Source organism: Dromiciops gliroides, chromosome 3 (genome assembly GCF_019393635.1).
Source record: "Dromiciops gliroides isolate mDroGli1 chromosome 3, mDroGli1.pri, whole genome shotgun sequence".
Taxonomy (NCBI): Eukaryota; Metazoa; Chordata; class Mammalia; order Microbiotheria; family Microbiotheriidae; genus Dromiciops; species Dromiciops gliroides.
The window spans coordinates 221,461,323-221,482,171 of NC_057863.1; the positions used below are offsets into that span (position 1 = coordinate 221,461,323).

At 37.6% G+C, this 20,849-nt stretch overlaps 1 protein-coding gene across 5 annotated transcripts in view; it reads right to left on the reverse strand.

Moving 5' to 3' along the window:
* The window catches only part of OFD1 (OFD1 centriole and centriolar satellite protein), a 61,516-nt gene that overhangs the window by 11,288 nt on the left and 29,379 nt on the right, over window positions 1-20,849 (reverse strand). For 4 of the 5 annotated variants that reach the window (XR_006355679.1, XM_043995859.1, XM_043995858.1 and 1 more), the window contains exons 15-17: window positions 11,275-11,386; window positions 6,308-6,895; window positions 4,938-5,097 (exon numbers count right to left, since the gene is read on the reverse strand). Coding sequence is in view for 4 of the 5 variants with exons in the window: in XM_043995859.1 (XP_043851794.1) it covers window positions 4,938-5,097; window positions 6,308-6,895; window positions 11,275-11,386 (860 nt within the window). In the remaining variant the exon portion in view is untranslated. The remainder of the gene's footprint in view (window positions 1-4,937; window positions 5,098-6,307; window positions 6,896-11,274; window positions 11,387-20,849) is intronic. The other variant, XM_043995860.1, reaches the window with a different exon arrangement.

The following is a 20,849-nucleotide window of genomic DNA, read 5'->3' on the forward strand; positions in this document are numbered from 1 at the left end:
TCTTCCTATTCTCAGTAATTACCAGAGATCTATCATAAATTACTTTTCTTAAATTCCACTCAGGTTCTTAACTTTCTCCTTGTCTATCATTGTTAGATCTATGTACGGCTGAAAGGGACATGTTGAGGTCCTCAACTAATAAAAACCAATAAAACTGATAATTAACTAATTTAATTTTTAAAAAGAGATAAAAACCAAACAGCCAATATCCAAAGTGACAAAGTAGAATTCACAACAAATGAAAAGTAAATTATTATAAACTATTTTGCCCAGCAATATTCCAAGAAAACTGATAAATGAAATGGATGAATACTGTTGAAAATGTAAAATACCTAGATGAACAGAATAGAGGATTAAAGTAGCCCAATTTCATAAAAAGAAACTGAACAAGCCATAAATGAACTCAAGGAAAAAAAAAAGAGAGGACCAGATATATTTACAAGTGGATTCTATCAAGAATCCAAAGAATACTTAATTCCAATATTATGTTGTTTTCAATATAGGTAAATAAAGAAACTGGTCAAATTCCTTCTATGACACAATTATGGTCTTAAACCAAACAAAGACAAAGCAGTGAATGAAAACTATAAACAAATAACCCTAATGAGTATTGACTTTTTTGTAAAAATGCCTAATAAAATATTAGCAAAAAACTGAACAATATCAGCAAGGAAACCCACAGCAACATATTTAAAAGACTACAAGCTATGACCTGGTTGGATTTATATTGGGGAAAAAAAAAAGACAGGGTTGGTATGAAATCTTCTAGAAATTAAGTTTAGAGTAAACCACCATTTCATACCATATATCACACTAAGTTCCAAATACATACAGGACCTAGATATAAAAGGTAATGTCATAACAAATTAGAGGAGCAGGAAAGGAAGTATCTTTCACAATTATAGATTAGTGAAGAATTCATTACCAAATGAGGGGTAGAGAAGGTCACAGAAGATAAAATAGGACAACTTTGATCACATAAAACATTTTTGTACAACTAAAATCAGTGCAATTAAATTTAGAAGGGAAAGAGTTAATTGGGGAAAAGCTCTGCAGCAAATTTTTCTGATAAAGTTCTTATATCCAAGACATAGAGGAACTGATTAAAAAGATACAGAAGAGGACAGCTAGGTGGCACAGTGGATAAAGCACTGGTCCTGGATTCAGACCTGAGTTCAAATCCAACCTCAGACACTTGACACTTACTAGCTGTGTGACCCTGGGCAAGTCACTTAACCCCAATTGCCTCACCAAAAAAAAAAAAAAAAAAGATACAGAACTATTTCCCCTCTGACAGATAAGTGATCAAAGTATATAAAAATACAAATTCTTAAAGAAATTCAAGCTATCAACAGCTATATTTAAAATGGTTCCATTTTATACCCATCAGATCTACAAAGATGACAAAAAAAGGAAAATGATAACTGTTGGAGGGGCTATAGGAAGGCAAGCATACTAATGCATTATTTATAGAGCTGTGAAGTGGTCCGGCATCTTTAGAACATAATTTCCAACTATACTCAAAAGTCATTAAGATGTGCAATATCTTACACAGCAATACCAATACTAGTCTTTGCTTCAGAGAGCAAATAGAGAGAAAAGACCCATATATACAAAAATATTTATAACAGGTCTATCTGTTCTGGAAAAGAACAGAAACTACAGGAGTGTCCATCAATTGGGGAATGTTTGAACCATTACCTATGAATATAATGAAATATTGTACTGTTACAAATTATTAAAAAGACAGTTTCAGAGAAACCTGAACTGATGCAGAATGAAGCGAGGAGAACCAGAAGAAAAACTTATACAATAATAAAACCGTAAAAAAAACAAAAAAAGTAACTTTGAAAGACTTAACAAATCTGATCATGCCAATGCCCAACCAGGACTCCCTAAGACCAATCATAAAGCATCCTACCCACCTCCTGACAGAGAGGTAATAGTCAAGGGAGAATGAAGCATACATTTCTAGATGATGACCAAAGTGTGGATATATTTCACCTGATCATACATATTTGGTTTAAGATCCTGTTTTTCCACTTTTTTAAACAAAGAAGTTGGGAGAGAGAAGGGCATTAGAAATAGTGTTATCAAAACAGAAAAAAAGGGAGGGTCATTGAAGCAATAATTACTTTTAAAAATATATTAATAACTGCATAATTCTAATGACAATAGAATGCCCCACTTGCAAAATAACTCAAGCTAAATGTCTCCAAAAAAACCCTTTTAAGTATGAGAGTTGCATAAAAAAACATACTTAAACAGTCATGCTATTAACTGATTAGTACACAAATAAGAACTCATCTTCACATAGCATTTAAAGGTTTATCAAGTATTTCTTACAATGACCCTCAGCTGATAGGTAGTGTAAACATTATCCCCATTGAACAGATAAAAAAAACTGAGGCACAAAGAGATCTGATCATGTCATTCTACCACTTAAGAAGTTTCAGTGGCTATTACTTCCAGAATAAAATACAAACTCCTGTATTTGGCATTACAATTTGGCTCCTACAACCTATCTTTTTCCACACTGATTCCACATTACTCCACCTTATGGACACTACATTCCAGCCAAATGGCCCGAGTACAGTTCCCTGTACATAATTTTTTTAGCTCCATCTCACATAGGATGTCTCCCATGCCTGAAATGTTTTCCCTTATCTCCTCTTTTTCAAACCTTTAACTCCTTTTTAAAGGTTCAGCTTAAGTATAACCTTCTATGAGAGGTCTTTCTTGATTCTTCCAATTGTTGATACCAGTAAAATATTTTGTACTTAAAAGCTACATTTTCAGAAACTCAGTCTGGTTTCCCTTCTTCTCTAATCTCCCTCTTCTCAATCTACCTCCCTATCAATCCAATGCAATTTAATAATGTGCCAGAACTGTGCTAAGCAATGGGGATATGAAAAAGGTCAAGTGACGATCCCTGTCCTCAAAGACCTCACAATCTAATGGAGGAGACAACATGCAAACAAAGATATACACAACTAGCTATATACAAGATAAATAGAAAATAATGAACAGAGAGATTAACACTGGAATTAAGTGGGGTTTGAGAAGGCTTCCTGTAGCAAGTGGGATTTTAGTTGTAACTTAAAGGAAGCCAGGGTTGTCAGTAGTCCAAGCAGAAGAGGGAGAGCACTGTAGGCATAGGATACAGCCAGAGAATATGTCCAGAGATGAGACATGAACACCCAGGACACCACTGTCACTGGATTGAAGAGTACATGTGAGGAGTAAGGTTTAAGAAAAATGGACGCAGTGGATAGAGCACCAGCCCTGGATTCAGGAGTACCTGAGTTCAAATCCGGCCTCAGACACTTGACACTTACTAGCTGTGTGACCCTGGGCAAGTCACTTAACCCCAACTGCCTCACTAAAAAAAAAAAAAAATTGAAAAACAGGGGACTAGGTTGCAAAGGGCTTTGAATGCTAAACAGCATTTTGTATTTGCTCCTAGAATCAATAAACAGCTCAGGAATTTACTGAGCAGTGGGGTAACATTATCAAACTTGAGTTTTAGGAAAATCACTTTAGTGGCTGGAAGAGGGACTGGAATGAGGAGAGACTTGAAACAGACTGACCCAATACCACACTATTGCAATTATCCAGGTGTGAGGATGAGGGCGGGCACTAGAGTTGGTGGCAGTGTTAGAAGGAGAAAGGGGTGTATTCAGGAGATGTTGAATCGACAGGTCCTAGCAATAGCTTGGTTATCACTACGCAATCTTACTAATGTTCATGTCAGATCACATTACTCCCCTGCTCAAACCTTCACAATGGTTATCTATTACCTACAAGATAAAAAACTTATTCCTTAAATAAATGCAAATTCCTTAGAGTGGAGTTCATAGGCTTTAATATTCTGTTTCCAATTTAAGTCCCTGTACTTAAAAGTATTCTTCCAGTTCTTTTCAAATGAGATGATTGGTCATTCTCTGATTTTATCAGGCTTTCTCCTATCTGAGCATTAATGGATAATGTCCTTTATTCCTGAGTTGAACTTCCTTTTCTTCCTTCAAAGTTCAACTCGGGGGGCAGCTAGGTGGTGCAGTGGATAAAGCACTGGCCCTGGATTCAGGAGGACCTGAGTTCAAATCTGGCCTCAGACACTTGACACTTACTAGCTGCATGACCCTGGGCAAGTCACTTAACCCTCATTATCCCACAAAAAAAAAAAGTTCAACTCAGGTTCTACTTTTTCCATGAAGCTCTCTTTGACAATATCTTACTGCTAGAAGTGAGCCTTCCTCTCCTGAATCTCTCACAATGCTGTTTGACTTGTACTATCTACTTCTCCTCCTCCTATTACAGTTATTTGGGTACATGGTTTATTCTATATAAGCTTCTTGAGGGTAGTGACTTTACAGTGTTTATTTTAATTTCCAATATCTATTTCAGTACTTTGTCCTTCTCAGATTCTTAATAACTTTACCAAACGAATATTTATTTTGCTGAAAAAAGTAGCATCCTTCATAACATTATTAGTATAAAGACCAAAGCCATTAACATGATTACTTTTCATTACAAGGAGTGTCTTCATCTGGAAATTTCCAATTATCAGTGCAAATCTCAGGTTCAGTCTCTAGGGATATGTGTACATGTTAGTTTACACAATAGAATGGAAGCTCCTTGAAGCCAAGGACTGATTCTTTTTTTGTCTTTGTACCTCCCAGCACCTAGCACATCACCTGGTATAAAGTAAATAATTTAACCAAAGTATAATTAATTTATTAAATTCTACAAACCTCTTGTTCCCATCAGAAATGTTCATCTGAAACAAAAAGTTTGGTTTGAGGAACTTATTTTGGTCAATGCAAATTATATAGTTCTGGACCACCTTTAACAGTATAACTAGAAAATCTATGTCTTAACAGTCATAAATAAAGTTAAATTATGTACTTTTAAACAAATATAAGTATGATCTTTACCTTGACTTCTTTTCATGACTGCTTGGTAAACAAGCAACTGAGATATTGGGAGCAGATACAGCAGATGAAAGCTGGCTTGTCCTTGGAATTGGTGATGGAATTTTGTCAATAAGTGGACAGGGAGACACAACAAATGACCCATTACCTGAAAGGTATAATCCTGTATTTCACTATAAGTTGGAAATTTCTTGAGGAAGACATTAAGACTATTTTCTGAATTGCTATCAAAATATTATAGACCAAAAATAACTAGTTTCTATTATCCAAGGAATAAAAATTACCAACTCCTTCACATTTGTATAGTACTTGAACATTTGTGGATATTTTCCTCCCAACAACCCTATAAGGTATGTAGTATAATGCTAAGGGTGAAGTCAAAATAGTAGATAGAGATGGATAGAATTTTATATTATCCTGGACAACTCCTCTGATCTTAATAATTAAATTGAAGATCAAGGTCACATAGCCAAATAGAGAGAATAACAACTCAAGATTTTCTGATTTAGTCTAGAATTCTTTCTTAGGATCACAATTCAGAGATGGAAGGCACCTCAGAAGCCAGCAAGTCCAAACCCCTCATTTTTAAAGTTGAGGAAACTGAAAGTCTTTCTACTGAGTTAAAAAAACAAACCCTATTTCCTATTGATGTCCAGTATTTCATCACATCATTGGCTCTTGACAATTTTTTCTTACACGTGGCCCCAAAACTTCTTTAACTTTTGTCATCTCTAGAAACGATCCTTCTTTTTCTAGATACATTTGTTAAATTGGGGGTTCCAAAAATCTTAGACTTGGGAGACCACCTAGACAGGCATACCTCACATAACACAGTTGTGACCAAGGTTATTTTGGAGTTACAGAAATATAACCCAAAGTCACCAATGTAATATGATTCAACAGTTAGAACATTTCCTAAGGAACTAAATGCCCCCCCCCAACAAATAGCTAATGTTTTTTTTAATTGCTGGAACCAACTGATGTTAAGCAGGCTAGGCCTGCCTTACAAAATTAAATCAAACTTATGTCGTGAATTAAACTTTAGTAATAACACTACTATTAATAAAACATATTCTACAGCTACGCATTATGTATTCATGCAAATTATTTAAGGTCAATGAAGTTGACCCTACAAATACATCTCTATAAAATTCTGAACAACTTGTTTATAGGTTTTCTTGATCTTTTGAATGTCAACAATGTCAGGCCAACAAGCATTTATTAAGTAACTATCACTTGTAGGCACTGCACTATGTATTGGGGATGCAGAAAAAAGCAAAAATCAACAACAGCAACTAAAAAAACCTAACAGAGAATAGAAAACTGGTTATCTAAACTTATTATTTTCTATATTCGTTAAAATAGCAGCTCACCTGCTAAATACATTTGGTTACCAAGGCTTCTCCTTGCCTTTGGACGTGGAGTAGAGGAAAGCCGTCTGGGGGAAGAGGCTCTGCTTTGCTGTGGAGTTTGGTTATCAGTCATCCCATCACCCTTTTCATCTTTTAGACTGCTGAGTGGAAGCTGCTCAGAAACAAATTTGTCCTCTGCAAACATAACTTTTTCAGGAATGTTACTGCTTAGAATTGCTGGTAAAAGGGAAGGAGACTGACTCCTTGCTGGTGAAGGGCTTTTCATTGTAGCTTGAATAACTCGTTGCTGGTAATTCCTGTAGGCTTCTTCTAAGTACTCTGCCTCTTTCTCTAGTTCTTTTACTCTTGCTTTGGTATTAGCTACAAATTCAAGGTCAGTATCTGTAGAAGCACTCTCAATTCTGGCATGCTGGCAATACCTGCTCCTTGGAAGATCTTCTGACTGAACAAAAGCATCATAAAAGAGCTGATTCTTCAAGAAATTATCTATATAAATATCATGAGGTACAATCTTGTCACTTGTGAAATCAATGACTGAGCGATCAACCAACGATGGCTTTGGGTTTCGGTATACTTCATTCTCTAAAGCTAGGAATTTAAGTATTGAAAAAAAATTAATTTTGAGAAATGAAAAATCATCCAAAAATTAAGGTTACAATAAACTTTTTAGGATCTTTTTAGAACATGAAGGAATGCAATTACAAGATAAAACTGAATTTGTAACAGAGAAAGGTCACATTTCTATAGTGTTTAATGGTTTCTATGCTTATCTCATTTGATCCTCAACTCTTTTTTTTTAAATTAATAAAGTATTTTATTTTTTTTTCGATCCTCAACTCTTAAGACAATATTATTATGCCCATTTTATATATGAGGACACTGAGGCTCAGAGAGGTGAAGTGCATTGTCTGTCATGTCACAGCTACCAAGTGGTAGAGTTAGACCTTAAATCCTGGTGTTCTGAGCCTGGGACTACACAAAAATGTGTGTGTGTGTGTGTGTGTGTGTGTGTACACATTACTGCAAAATAGAGAATGTTTTTATTTTTAATATTCTTGAATTTCTGTTGCTAACGTTCAGAAAGACTGACATAAAAACCATTAAATTCATATTAAAAGTGAATCAGTTCTATATACATGGTTCCTATACAGATAGGCCCCATAACCACTGAAGCTACACATCACAGAAATCTGTTTTGATTTCTTCCCCAAATTTTATACAAACATGTGAGCACAACAAACAACAATTAGCCCTAATCTCAGGTAAAGAACCTTAACAGCTGGAACCAGAATGGCTTTCAATGCTTTGATGTTGCCCCCTGCAGCATTTACTGAACCATGCCAACACACCTTTTCTCTTAGTAGTATAAACCTACCCACTGTTTTCTTCGTTTTAAACCTAGAAGTCCGGGGGAACTTTCAGATGACACTTCTAAGTGCTATGTAAAATGTCAAGTACTAAGATCCTCACAATGATGTTACTTTAGGACGCAGGAGAGACATGATGCCTCTTTTACAGATGAGGAAACTAAAGCAAAGCTAAGGCTAGATCTCTGACTCTAAACACTGTGTACATTCCACTACCCTGAGCCCGTTTTGCTTCACAAGTCTTTCCCTGCATGTGAAATTAGAAGAGAGTGTTAGTAAAAATAGCTTTTAGCTGATAACGAATCAAATTCACTACGGGATTGGTAACCATGAGGTAAAGCTTAGGTGAATGTCTGAGTCTGTGGCCAAGGCCAAAGGCTAAGGAATATATATGAAGGTGTGGGCAAGGCTTGCAAGGGATAGAGGAACAAAAAAATGGGGGTAGAGGAATGGTACTGAAATAAAAGACAAAAATACAACCCAAGGGAGGAAGTGACTGCTTTGCCATAAAAACTGGTGACTGATTTGGTATGTCAATTGTAAAGAATTGTTATTTGAGGTTTTTATGCCTTGGCACACACTGGCCTGGGGCTCTACAAACCGGATGGTGCTCCACCCACTGGCTGTAGCCATTGCCATGGAGCTGGCACCTCACTTCATCACCACGCACTGATGCCTACATGGGCATGGAAAAATCATAATAATTGGAAGCCTAGTGAGGGCAGTCATGTGACTGTCAGAGCAGCCATCCCATTGGCTGGGGCTGCGTGGGGTTTTTCTGGGATTGGGAGAGGAGAATTGGGCATTCTAGCTGGACGCTGGAAGGCAACAGGCCTTCTGCTGCGTATTCTCAGCTGATTCCTGGGTGGTGGTATCTTTCCAGGTTGTATAATTTCCCTTTCCCCATTTTATTTCCTTTCCCTTGATCCTACTGATCCTGTTTGTGTTGGGTTTTTTTTTAAGTTCGTTCTTGTTAAAATAAATCCTGTTCCGTTTTGAGGGAGGCTGCCGGTCTCCTTCCTTGCCCCAATATTGCGGCAAGCCGCTTAGCTAACACTCCCCAATTAAAAATTGGTCCCCACACAATAGAGTTTGCTTTTTTCACTTAAATGGAATTAAGAATTTACTAACATTTCAAAGATTTTTGAATTCTTAGAAGAGAAAAGTCAATCCAAAACAGAAATGAGACTTGTATGTGGGACTGATTCACACATGGCCTTTTATGTCTTAACTTCCTCTATCCTGTTAAATATATGCATGGTTAAAAAAAGACCCCACAATCAAACATAAGTGACTGCATATCATCATATATATTTCTTATACTTCAAGGACCCATGATTTTTTTAGTATTGTTACCCTAACCCCTCTATGATTTGGTACACTCTTTTCAAGAAATATTGCAGCTGCTGCCAATTTAGGAATGAGTCTCTTTGAATTTAACTAGGCTTGGCCTCAAATGACATAGTTGTTTAGCTGGACAATATGTGAAGGCTTTCTAGCTCAGCAGAACTTGTCAGAGTTTAGGTTCTGGTGGCATATTCTGAGAGTAAAATGCAAACTCTTCAGGCCTGGCATTTAGGGCCTACATTCTAAACAATCAATTAGTTGTTCCCTTGGATCTGAGGGTCCATCTTTCACCTCCATGATCTTACATGCCTGGACTACTGTTTCCTCATTTCTTTCTCTCTTGTTTCCCCTGATACACTGTAAGCTTCCCTGCTTCTCTTCTGTCGATTCCCAGTGCCTGGTATAGTGACTTAGCACTGCTAGGTATTTAATAAAACTGTGTTGACTGAATGCCTGATTTTACCTCAAGGTTCAGTTCAGGTACTACCTTTGATTCTCTATTCAATTTGCTGTATTCCCCAAGGAGAATATAAGCTCCTTAAGAAAGCCAGAAGCTATCTGGGGATTTTTTGGTGTCCTCAGTCCCTAGCATACTTAACAAATATTTTTGTTTTGAATTAGGAGCCTCTGATCAGGAATTAAAGTAGAACTTTAGAAGAGAGAGCTCATATATATGGCATATTAAATTAATACCAAAGTAAACTAGCAAAGTTCAAAACATTTTCTGTTCAAACATTAAAATTCACTTTCAAAAGATACACACTAAAAAATACAAAAGAATGGACAGCTTGCAAACAGGCAAACGTGGTGATGTTCCAACTAATTTATAAAAGAGAGAGATGTGACCAAGGATAAACAGCAGTGACTATCTCAAAACTCCTGTTATTACTTAACAGATTTGTACTGTCATCCTTGTCCCTCACCATGGAAAAGAGAAATGCAATCTCTGTTTGAATGAAAAAAACAGATATATTATTCTGAGAAAACAAGCTTTCATTAATAATAAGGGTGATGAGGGGCAGCTAGGTGGTGCAGTGGATACAACATCAGCCCTGGATTCAGGAGGACCTGAGTTCAAATCCAGCCTCAGACACTTGACACTTATTAGCTGTGTGGGCAAGTCACTTAACCCCAAATGCCTCACTTAAAAATAAAAATAAAAAAAAAAAATAATAATAATAATAGTGATGAGGATATTTACATAATACTTTAAGGTTTATAAAGCATTTTGCACACATTATTTCATTTTATCCACACAATCCTAAGATGTAGGCAGTATTATTATCTCCATTTTGTAGTTGAAGAAACTGAGGTAGAAACACAACTAATAAGCGTCTGAGGCTGGATCTGCTCTTAGGTCTTCCTGATTCCAGGCACACTGTTCTCTCCCTTGCTCAACTTACATGTCTAACCTACAATAACAGTAGCTCATCTTTACATAGCCCTGTAACTTTTGCACAGCATGCATTATCTCCTTTGACTCTTATAAAAACTTTGTGAGGTAGATTCTATTATTATCTTAATTTTACAGATGAAGAAAGTGAAGCTGAGAGGTCAAATGACTTGCTCAGAATCACACAGCTGGTAAAAGTAAGATTCAAGTTTTAACTCGGATCTTCCTGATAACCAAGTCTAAGTTCTATCCACTAGGCCACCTCATTGTGTCATTCTATGGTGCAATGAATTACAGTAAATAGAAGATGAAAAACGTATTGCTCCAAAAGATACAGAAGTCTAACACTACTATGGAGTAATAATACTAAAGCAACTAAATGATAATAACTAAGAGGACCTTCTTTAGTTAAAACATACATCTTACACACAATCTTAAGGTGTCATTACTGGTATTACATAACCCTATATACTACATGTGTAAAAAAAAAAGGAATGGACTTTAAAAAATAAATTTACTATGACAGTAGTAAAATTTTATATAACAAAGTTCTAAGTGATCAAATTCCAAAGCTCTTCATATATAATTAAGGCCCAATCCTGCTTTAGACTAGAAATCAGTAAAACATTATATTGCCTTTGTAAAATGCTTCCAAAAGATAAACTACCACCTGAAGTTAATTACTTTTACCTACTAGATTATTTGCTATCTCCCCAAATGGACAATGTTACTTGCAAGAGGGCATATATTTTAGTTGCCCTCCTCTAATCAGTCCCATAAAAACACTTAATTGCATTACAACAGACATAGTTTTCTACAAACAACCTTTATGCATTCATCTATGAAGAAATTCTACCAACCTGTCTGAGTTTGCCTAAGTTGCAATTTCAAGTCTTCAATCTGCGTATTTAACCTCCTTGTAGAAGCTTCATAATCTAAAATCTGGTTCTTCAGGAGTGAACAACGTTCAACCTGCAATAAATAAAGATACATAATAGAAAAATTTATATTATGCATGTCTTAATTTTTGCTTTTCAAATGTGGAGGTCGAGTTAATTTCACTTAGAGAAACTTCTCAATTATACTAGTAATACCTACTTTATTTAAAAATCAAAAACAAAAATATGACTTTCACTACCTATGCCACTCATATCAGAGGTATCTACTATCCTACTCAGGTCATTCAGTGTTTGTGATCAAGCTGTGGCATCTCCACTTCTTTTTTTTTTTTTTTTTGGCAGGGCAATGGGGGTTAAGTGACTTTCCCAGGGTCACACAGCTAGTAAGCATCAAGTGTCTGAGGCCAGATTTGAACTCAGGTACTCCTGAATCCAGGGCCGGTGCTTTATCCACTGTGCCACCTAGCCGCCCCATCTCCACTTCTTCAGAGGGGAAATCGATAACTTGCAAAAAATAGAGATACAGACTTGCTTAAAAGCACTACTATATAAAGGAAATTTGGGGGTGTTTTGTTTTTAAAACATATTAAGTTCTAAGTTACTGTTATGACTAGTACTATTCCTATTGCTTCTATGTGACCACAAGAGAATTTAGCTAAATAATATGTAGGAATGGGGGGTTTGGGGGGGAGGGTGGAGCCAAGAAGACAGATATGGGGCAGCACCCAGCTGAACCCTCCCAACATTCCCCTCCAAACAACTTTAAAATAATGCCTCAAACCAAATGTTAGAGTGACAAAACATCAGGATGAAAATTTTACAGCCTAAGAAAACTTAAGAGGTTGACAGGAAAAGTATGTGGCACTAAGATAGAGCTCTGGTGGAGGCATATCTGAAGCCCACAAATGCAATAGTAGCAACAGAAGCAGCAGCAACTTGGAGAGCCCACAGCCCAGAGATGATGAGGGGATCAGAGAACTGGTCAGAAAGAAATTACAGGGGACCCAATGCTAGCAAGGGATACAACTGGGACTGACAAGCAATTCTACTGCCCACAAGAAGTTCTGGGTAGAATGCCTCCCCAGGAGTCAGGAAGACTGATCTTTAGGGTTCAATTCTGACCCCAGACACTTACTAGCTGTGTGACTCTGGGCAAGTCACTTAACCCTTATCTGTAAAATGAGCTGGAAAAAGAAATGGCAAATCACTCCAGTATCTTTGCCAAGAAAACACCAAATGGAATCGTGAAGAGTCAGACATGAGTGAACAACAACACAGGCATAAAAGCAAGCAAAAACTACTGAAGAAAATAACACCTTAAAAGCCAGAACTGGCCAAATATTCACTGAAGAAAAAAAAAACTCCTTAAAAAGCAGAACTGGCTGAATGGAAAAAGGGCACAAAATCTCACTGAAGAAAATAATAATGCCTTAAAAATTAGAATTGGGCAAGCGGAAGCTAATGACTCCATGAGACATGAAAAGATAATAAAATAAAGTCAAAAGAATGAAAAAATAGAAGAAAATGTAAAATATCTCACTAGAAAAACAACTAACCTGGAAAATGTATCAAGGAGAGAGAATTTAAGAATTACTGGACTACCTGAAAGTCATGATGAAGGAAAGAGCCTAGACATTATGTTTCAAGAAATTGCAAAGGTAGATCACAAAATGAAAATTTCCAGAAATATTATAGCTAAACACCTCAAGCAGCCAAAAAGAAACAAGTCAGATAACTTAGAGCCACAGTCAGGAGGATCACACAAGATTTAACAGCTTCTGTGTTAAAAGGAGCAGAGGGCATGAAATATGATATCCCAGAAGGCAAAGTAGCTAGAGGAGCAAGAATAACCTATTCAACAAAACTGATTGTAATTCCTCAGGGGAAAAATGGTTATTTAATGAAATAGAGGACTCTGAAGCATTCCTGATGAAAAGAACAGAGATGAATAGATAATCTGACATTCAAATTACAAGACTCTTGAGAAGCATAAAAAGATAAGCATGTAGAGTTATCATGAGGGACTCAACTTAAACTGTTTACATTTTCATATGAGAAGATGATATATATAACTCTTTTTTGTTTTTTTTGGTAAGGCAATTGGGGTTAAGTGACTTGCCCAAGGTCACACAGCTAGTAAGTGTTAAATGTCTGAGGCCGGATCTGAACTCAGGTCATCCTGACTCCAGGGCTGATGCTCTATCCACTGCGCGACCTAGCTGCCCCCTATATCTAACTCTTAAGAATTTTGTCATTATTAGGTCGGTTTTTAAAAGTTTCATCATAGGGGATTGAAATGCTAAAGCAAGAAATCAAAAGCTAAATGCAATTCCAAGCAAGTTTGGTCTTGGAGTACAAAATAAAGCAGGATAAAGACTAATACAGTTTTTGTCAAGATAACTTGCTGGTCATAACAAATATTTTTTCAACAACCCAGAGGGAAACTCTACACATGAATGTCACCAAATAGTCAATATGGAAATGTGACATTATATACTTTGTAGCCAAAGGTGGAGATCTATACAGTCAGTGAAAATAAGAACTGGAGCTGACTATAGAGCATATCATGATCTTACCACAAAATTCAGACTTAAATTGAAGTAGGGAAAACTAACAGACTATCACATAAATATGATCTAAATAACATCCCTTAAGAATATGAAGTAGAGGGGCAGCTAGGTGGCGCAGTGAATAGAGCACCAGCCCTGGATTCAGGAGGACCTGAGTTCAAATCCGGCCTCAGACACTTAACACTTACTAGCTGTGTGACCCTGGGCAAGTCACTTAACCCCTATTGCCCTGCCAAAAACAAACAAACAAAAAAAAGAATATGAAGTAGAGGACAGGTAGGTGGCACGGTAGATAGAGCACCGGCCCTGGAGTCAGGAGAATCTGAGTTCAAATCCGGCCTCAGACACTTAACACTTACTAGCTGTGTGACCCTGGGCAAGTCACTTAACCCTTATTGCCTCACCAAAAAAAAAAAAAAAAAAGAATATGAAGTATAGGTGATGAATAGATTTTCAAGGGACTAGACAGAGTACTTTAAGAACTCTGGACAAAGATTCACAACACTGTACAAGAGGTAGCAAGGAAAACCATTTAGCTTTCTTGCTCTTCTTTGTCCGATGAGACTTTACAAACAGCTCAAAGCAGATCAAAAGGGAAAGGAAAAAGGGAAAGATATATACAACTAAATGCAGAATTCTAGAAAATAGCAAGGAGAGGCCATAAGACAATACCTGGAGCAGCAGAACCCATAAAATAACAGGGTGCGATTATTTTCCAGCCAAAAACAGCTTAGGAGGTTGGCAGGAGGGGGTCTGCTGTGCTGGGGATGGAGTGGAACCCAACCCCGAGGTCAAGCTGACACAGAATTAGCCCCAGACAGGTTGCACCAGAGAAAGAGACCTCCAAAGCCTCTGAATCAGCTGCAGCACCAGCATCTTCTAGAACTAAGCTCACAGTCTGGTGAGAGGGCTGAATGGTTGTCTGGGGGAGCTTACAGTGGTCTCTGCTGGCTCTGAGGTGGAACTTGGTTGTTTTATCCCTGCTGGGAACCAAGAGGCAGTCTTGAGTGGCAGCAGCCCACATAGGAGAGGCATACAAGTTCACCAGAAATATCAACCCAGCAAAACATTTTGTTTTCTGATTGAAGAACAAGTACGCCTGAGGCTTTTTTTCAGACCAGAACACAGACCAGGCAAGTGCAGAATGTGCCTCTCCTTAATCTGTACCACCTGAAACCCCTAAAGCTCAAGATAGCGCAGCCTGGAAGCAGTGTCCCACTTTAAGAAGGAGTAAAGTCAACCCTTCAGGAAAATAGGAGGGGAAGGGGATAAAGAGAGAGGAGCAAAAGAAGGAAGAGCAGAATGAGGGAGGGGACAGACAGAAGCAAATCCCTTTGGAAGAGTGATAGGATGAAAGAAGATGGATAATAAATATCATGGGGAAGGGAACAGGATGGAAGGGAAACAGTTAACAATAGTAATCATGAAAAAGAGAAAAGGGGAAAAAATTGTACAAAAAATATTTATAGCAACTCTTGGTGGAGGCTAAGAATTGAGAATCAAGGTAATGTCCATCAATTGAGGAATGATGGAAAAAGCTGTGTTATATGATTGTAGTGAGAATGGACTTGTGCTTTACAGGAAATGACAAACAGGATGATCCCCAAAAATCCTGGAAAGACTAATGAACATCGATGTATAGTGAAGTGAGCAGAGCTGAGAGGACATTGTGTGTAGTGACAGCAGTATTGTTCAATGAGCAATTGTGAATGACTTAACTACTCTCAGCAGGGCAATGATCCAAGACAATCCCAAGGAACTAATGAGGAAGCTTACTATTCACCCCCATAGAAAGAACTGATAAAAAGAACACTTGTGGATTGTACATATATAACCTGATTGTGGAGGGAGGAGGAAAGGGAGGGAGGGAGGGAGGGAGGGAGGGAAGGAGAAAAATTTGGAACTCTAAATCTTATGAAAATGAATGTTGAAAACTACCCTTACATGTAAATAGAAAATAAAATAAATGCTTGTTGCTAAAATAAATAAATAAATAAACTTTGCTGTGAACAACAACCAAAAAAAGGAGTAAAGTCAAGCAAAAAACGGGAAAGATGAGCAGACAGAGAAAGATGCGGACCATAGAAAGTTTCTTTAGTGACAAGGAAGATCGAACTGCACCCTCAGAAGAGGATAGCAATGTCAGGGCTCCTACATCCAAAGCTTCCAAGAAAAATATGAATTGGTCTCAGGCCATAGAGGCACTCAAAAAGGACTCTGAAGATAAAGTAAGAGAGGTAAAGAAAAAAAGGGAAAGAGAAATGAGAGTGATGCAGGAAAGTCATGAAAAAAAGTTAACAGCTTGAAAAGCCAAATGGAAAAGCTCCCTGAAGAAAATAATTGCCTAAGAATTAGGATTGAACAAATGGAAGCTAGTGACTTTATGAGAAACCAAGACATAATAAAGCAAATCCAAATGAATAAAAAAAAATAGAGGGCAATGAGAAATATCTTCTTGGAAAAACAGCTGACCTGGAAAATAGATCCAGGAGAGATAATTTGAAAATTATTGGACTACCTGAAAACCATGATCAAAACAAGACCTTAGACATCATCTTCCAAGAGACTGTCAGGGAAAATTGCCCTGATATTCTAGAAACAGAAGGTAAAATAGAAATTGAAAGAATCCACTGATAACCTCCTTAAAAGATCCCAAAATGAAAACTTCCAGGAATATTATAGCCAAATTGCAGAGCTCCCAGGTTAAGGAGAAAATACTGCAAACAGCCAGAAAGAAACAATTCAAGTACTATGGAGTCACAGTCAGGACAGCACAAGATTTAGCAGCTTCTATATTAAAGGATCCGATGGCATGGAATATGATATTCCAGAGGGCAAAGGAATTGGGATTACAACCAAGAATCACCTACCCAGAAAAACTTTTAGGGGGAAAAAATGGGACTTCAATGAAAAAGAGGACTTTCAGGTATTCATAATGAAAAGACGTGAACTGAATAGAAAATTTGACTTCCAAATACAAGACCCTAGAGAAGCATCAAAAGGTAAACAAGAAAAAGAAATCAAGAGGGATGTTAAAAGATTAAACTGTTTACATTCCTACATGGGAAGACACATCTAACTCATAAGAACTTTCTCAGTATAAGGGCAAATGATAGGGATAAATTTAGACAGAGAGCACAAATGAGAATTGATTATGAAGGAATGCTATCTGTAAAGCCTTTATTTTTTATCATTTTTTTTGTGCGGTGGTCAGGTTTGGGTGGCATGCCCAGGGTCAAGCAGTGGGTGAGGGTCTTGTGTCTGAAGCCAGATTTAGACTCTCATCCTCCTGGGTCCAGAGTGGGTGCTTTGTCCACTGTGTCACCTAACTGTCCCATGATGACATCTTTAGGGTAAAATTGAAGGGTGAGAGGATTGCATTGGGGGAAGGGGAGAGGCAGAATGGGGTGAAATCCCACATGAAAGAAGGAGAGGGCTTATGGAGTGGGGGCAGAGATGGGGGAGGAGCAGGGCAATGAATGAGCCTTACATTCATCAGAATTGGCTCAAAGAGGGAACAACATACTCAAGTGGGTAGAGTAATCTATCTAACCCTGTGGGAGGGTAGGAGGGGAATAGGATAAAGAGGGAGGGATGAAAGAAGGAAGGGCAGATTGGGGGAGAGAGTAGTCAGAAGCAAAAAACTTTTAAGGAGGGATAGGGTGAAAGAAGATAGAAAACAGAATAAATATCATAGGGGAGGGAAACAGTCAACAATAGTAACTGAAAAAAAATTTGAAGCAGAGGTAAGAGTAATATAAGAGGAGGAGGAAGATTGATAGATTGATGATGATTGGATAAAGATGAGACTCGATTGAGGAGGATTGATTTAGAATGAGGACTAATATGAGGAGGATTAATTGAAGATGAAGTTTGACTGATAATGATGAGGATGGATTGATGATGACTGATGATAAAACGTATGGTACTTACTTTGCTGGGCTACTGTGAAGAAAATTCTTGGTCAGTTATAAGGTACTATATAAATGTTATCTATTACTATTGTTGCAAGAATCAACCTCATGAGTTTATTGTAAGGAAATCTCTCTTTAAAGTACCATATGGGGCAGCTAGGTGTCACAGTGGATAAAGCACTGGCCCTGGATTCAGGAGGACCTGAGTTCAAATCTGACCTCAGACATTTGACACTTACCAGCTGTGTGACCCTGTGCAAGTCACTTAACCCTCATTGCCCTGCCCCCCCCCCAAAAAGTACTATATAAATGTAGTTTACTATAAAAACAAATGATGACCAGGATGCTATCTGAAAAACCTGGAAAGACCTGCATGAGCTGATGTAACATGAAATGTACTGAATACAAAATAACAGCAATACTGCAAGATGATCTGCTGCGAATGACTTGGTTATTTTCCGCAATGCAATGATCCAAGACAACTCTGAAGATCTTATGAAAAATGTAGTCCATCTACAGAGAGTGTAAGGGGCTACAATTCTAGCTATACTATCTAAAATCTAATGAGTGATCACCAACAAATTATAAGCTTTAGCAAGAGTATTTAAGTGTTTAAGTATTTATTAAAGAACATTAGGATCAGAGAGAAAGGTAAAAATCTAACTATTTCTAAGAGACCCCATCATCTGACCCACCACGGTGAGGTCAGGAACAAAAAGAGGAAAAAGCCCTCTGCCAGCATCCACTTCCTACTTCGTGTCCTCCTCCCAGAAATGGGAGGCTCCTCAAGTTGATTGGCTGGTAGCCTTGATAGACAGTACCCACAAGCAAACATCACTTCCTGACACCAAGGGCCTTGACCACATGGCTTGCCCTCAGATACCTTCTCATCATGGAGGAGCTTTCCTACAGTAGCTCTCCAGCAGGTGGCATCATTCCAATCATGACAAGAGAGAACTGATGGAGTCTGAAAACAGACTGAAGCATATTTTTCTTGTTAGTTCCTTTATCTGAAGTTTTGTTTTTGTCTGTTTTCCTTCACAACATGGCTAACGTGGAAATGTTTTGCATGACTGCTCATGTATAGCTTGTATTGAATTGCTTGAGTACTTAGGCAGGGGTGGGGTGGCAGGGAGGGAGGAAAAGAATTTGGAACACAAAGTTTTAAAAAAAACTAATGTCAAAATTTGTATTTATATATAATTTGGGAAAATAAAATTCTAAATAAGAATAGCAAGGAGAGATAAGGTTTTCTCTGATAGCAGAAAGTAAAGAATAATTAAGCAAGCCTCTTGATAAGGATGAAAGAGGAGAGCATAAAAGTTGGCTTGAGGCTTAACATAGAAAAAACTAAGATCTTGGCAACTGGTCCCATCACTTCCTGGCAAATAGAGGGAGAAGAAATGGAAGAAGTGTCAGATTTTATATTCTTGGCCTCAAAGATCACTGCAAATGGCAACTACAGTCATGAAATTAAAAGACACTTGTTCCTTGGAATAAAAGCTATGACAAATCTGGACAGCACACTAAAAAGCAGAGACATCACCTTGCTGACAAAGGTCCATAACGGCAGTTATGGTCTTTCCCGTAGCAAAGTATGGCTGTGAGAGTTGAATTATAAGGAGAGCTGATTGCTGCAGAATCAATACTTTCAAACTGTAATGCTGAAGAAGGCTTCTGATAATCCACTGGACAGAAGGGAGGTCAAATCAGTCAATACTTAAAGAAATGAATTTAGGATATCCACTGGGATGTCAAATACTGAAGATGAAGCTTAAATACTCAGACCACACAATGAGAAGATGGGACTCACTGGAAAAGACCCTGATGGTGGGGAAGATTAAAGGCAAAAGGAAAAGGGGACAGCAGAAGATGAGATGGATAGACAGTATCATGGAAACAATAAACATGAACTTGGACAGACTTTGAAAGATAATGGAGGATAGAAGGGCCTGGCATGATATGGTCCATGGGGTCACAAAGAGTCGCACATGAATGAACAAAAGTTGACATAGGCAGAAGGCATGGATGTGTGTTGGTTATGTTGGAATGATCTCAAAGAAAAAGAGGTAAGAAAGAGAAATGCACTGGGAGAAGGCAGAGGAGAGGTAGAATGGAGAAAATTTTCTCATCTAAAAGGGGTGTTCAAGGAAGAGTTTTCACAATGGTGAGCAAAATGGTGGTGGACCTTAAACCTCACATCACAATTGGTTCAAAGAGGGAAGATTATGTATGCACAATCGTGTACAAAAATGCAACTTGTCCAAAAGGAAGATAGGAGAGCAGAGGATAAGAGAAGGGAGGAAGGGGAATAATAAAAAAAGAAGGCAGGTAGTAGTTAGAAGCAAAATAGACTATTGAGGAAGGATAAGATAAAAGAAAAGAATCAACAGATGAAAATGGAATGGAGGAAAATACACAGTAATCACAACTTTGAATGTGAACAGGATGAGCTCACCCATAAAACAGAAGCACATAGCTGAATGGATTAGAAACTAGAATCCAACAATATGTTGCTTACAAGAGATACCCTTAAAAAATGAAAGACAAACACAGAGTTAAAACAAAGGACTAGAGAAGAATCTAATGTTTTAGCTGTGTTAAAAACAAAAAAGCAGGGAAAGCAATCATGATCTCAAACAAAGCAAAAGCAAAACCAGACCTAATTAGAAGAGATAATCAAGGAAACTACATTATGCCAAAAGGTACCATATACATACATACATACATACATACATACATACACACACACACACACACACACACACACACACACTTATTTATTTATTTATTTATTTATTTTTGGTGAGGCAATTGGGGTTAAGTGACTTGTCCAGGGTCACACAACTAGTAAGTGTTAAGTGTCTGAGGCCAGATGTGAACTCAGGTACTCCTGACTCCAGGGCCAGTGCTCTATCTACTGTGCCACCTAGCTGCCCCAAAAGGTACCATATTTTTATAGCATGTTTCTCTGATAAAGGTTTCATTTTTCAAATATATACTGAGTAATGAACTCAATCGAATTTATAAAAATAAGAGCCATTCCCTGATT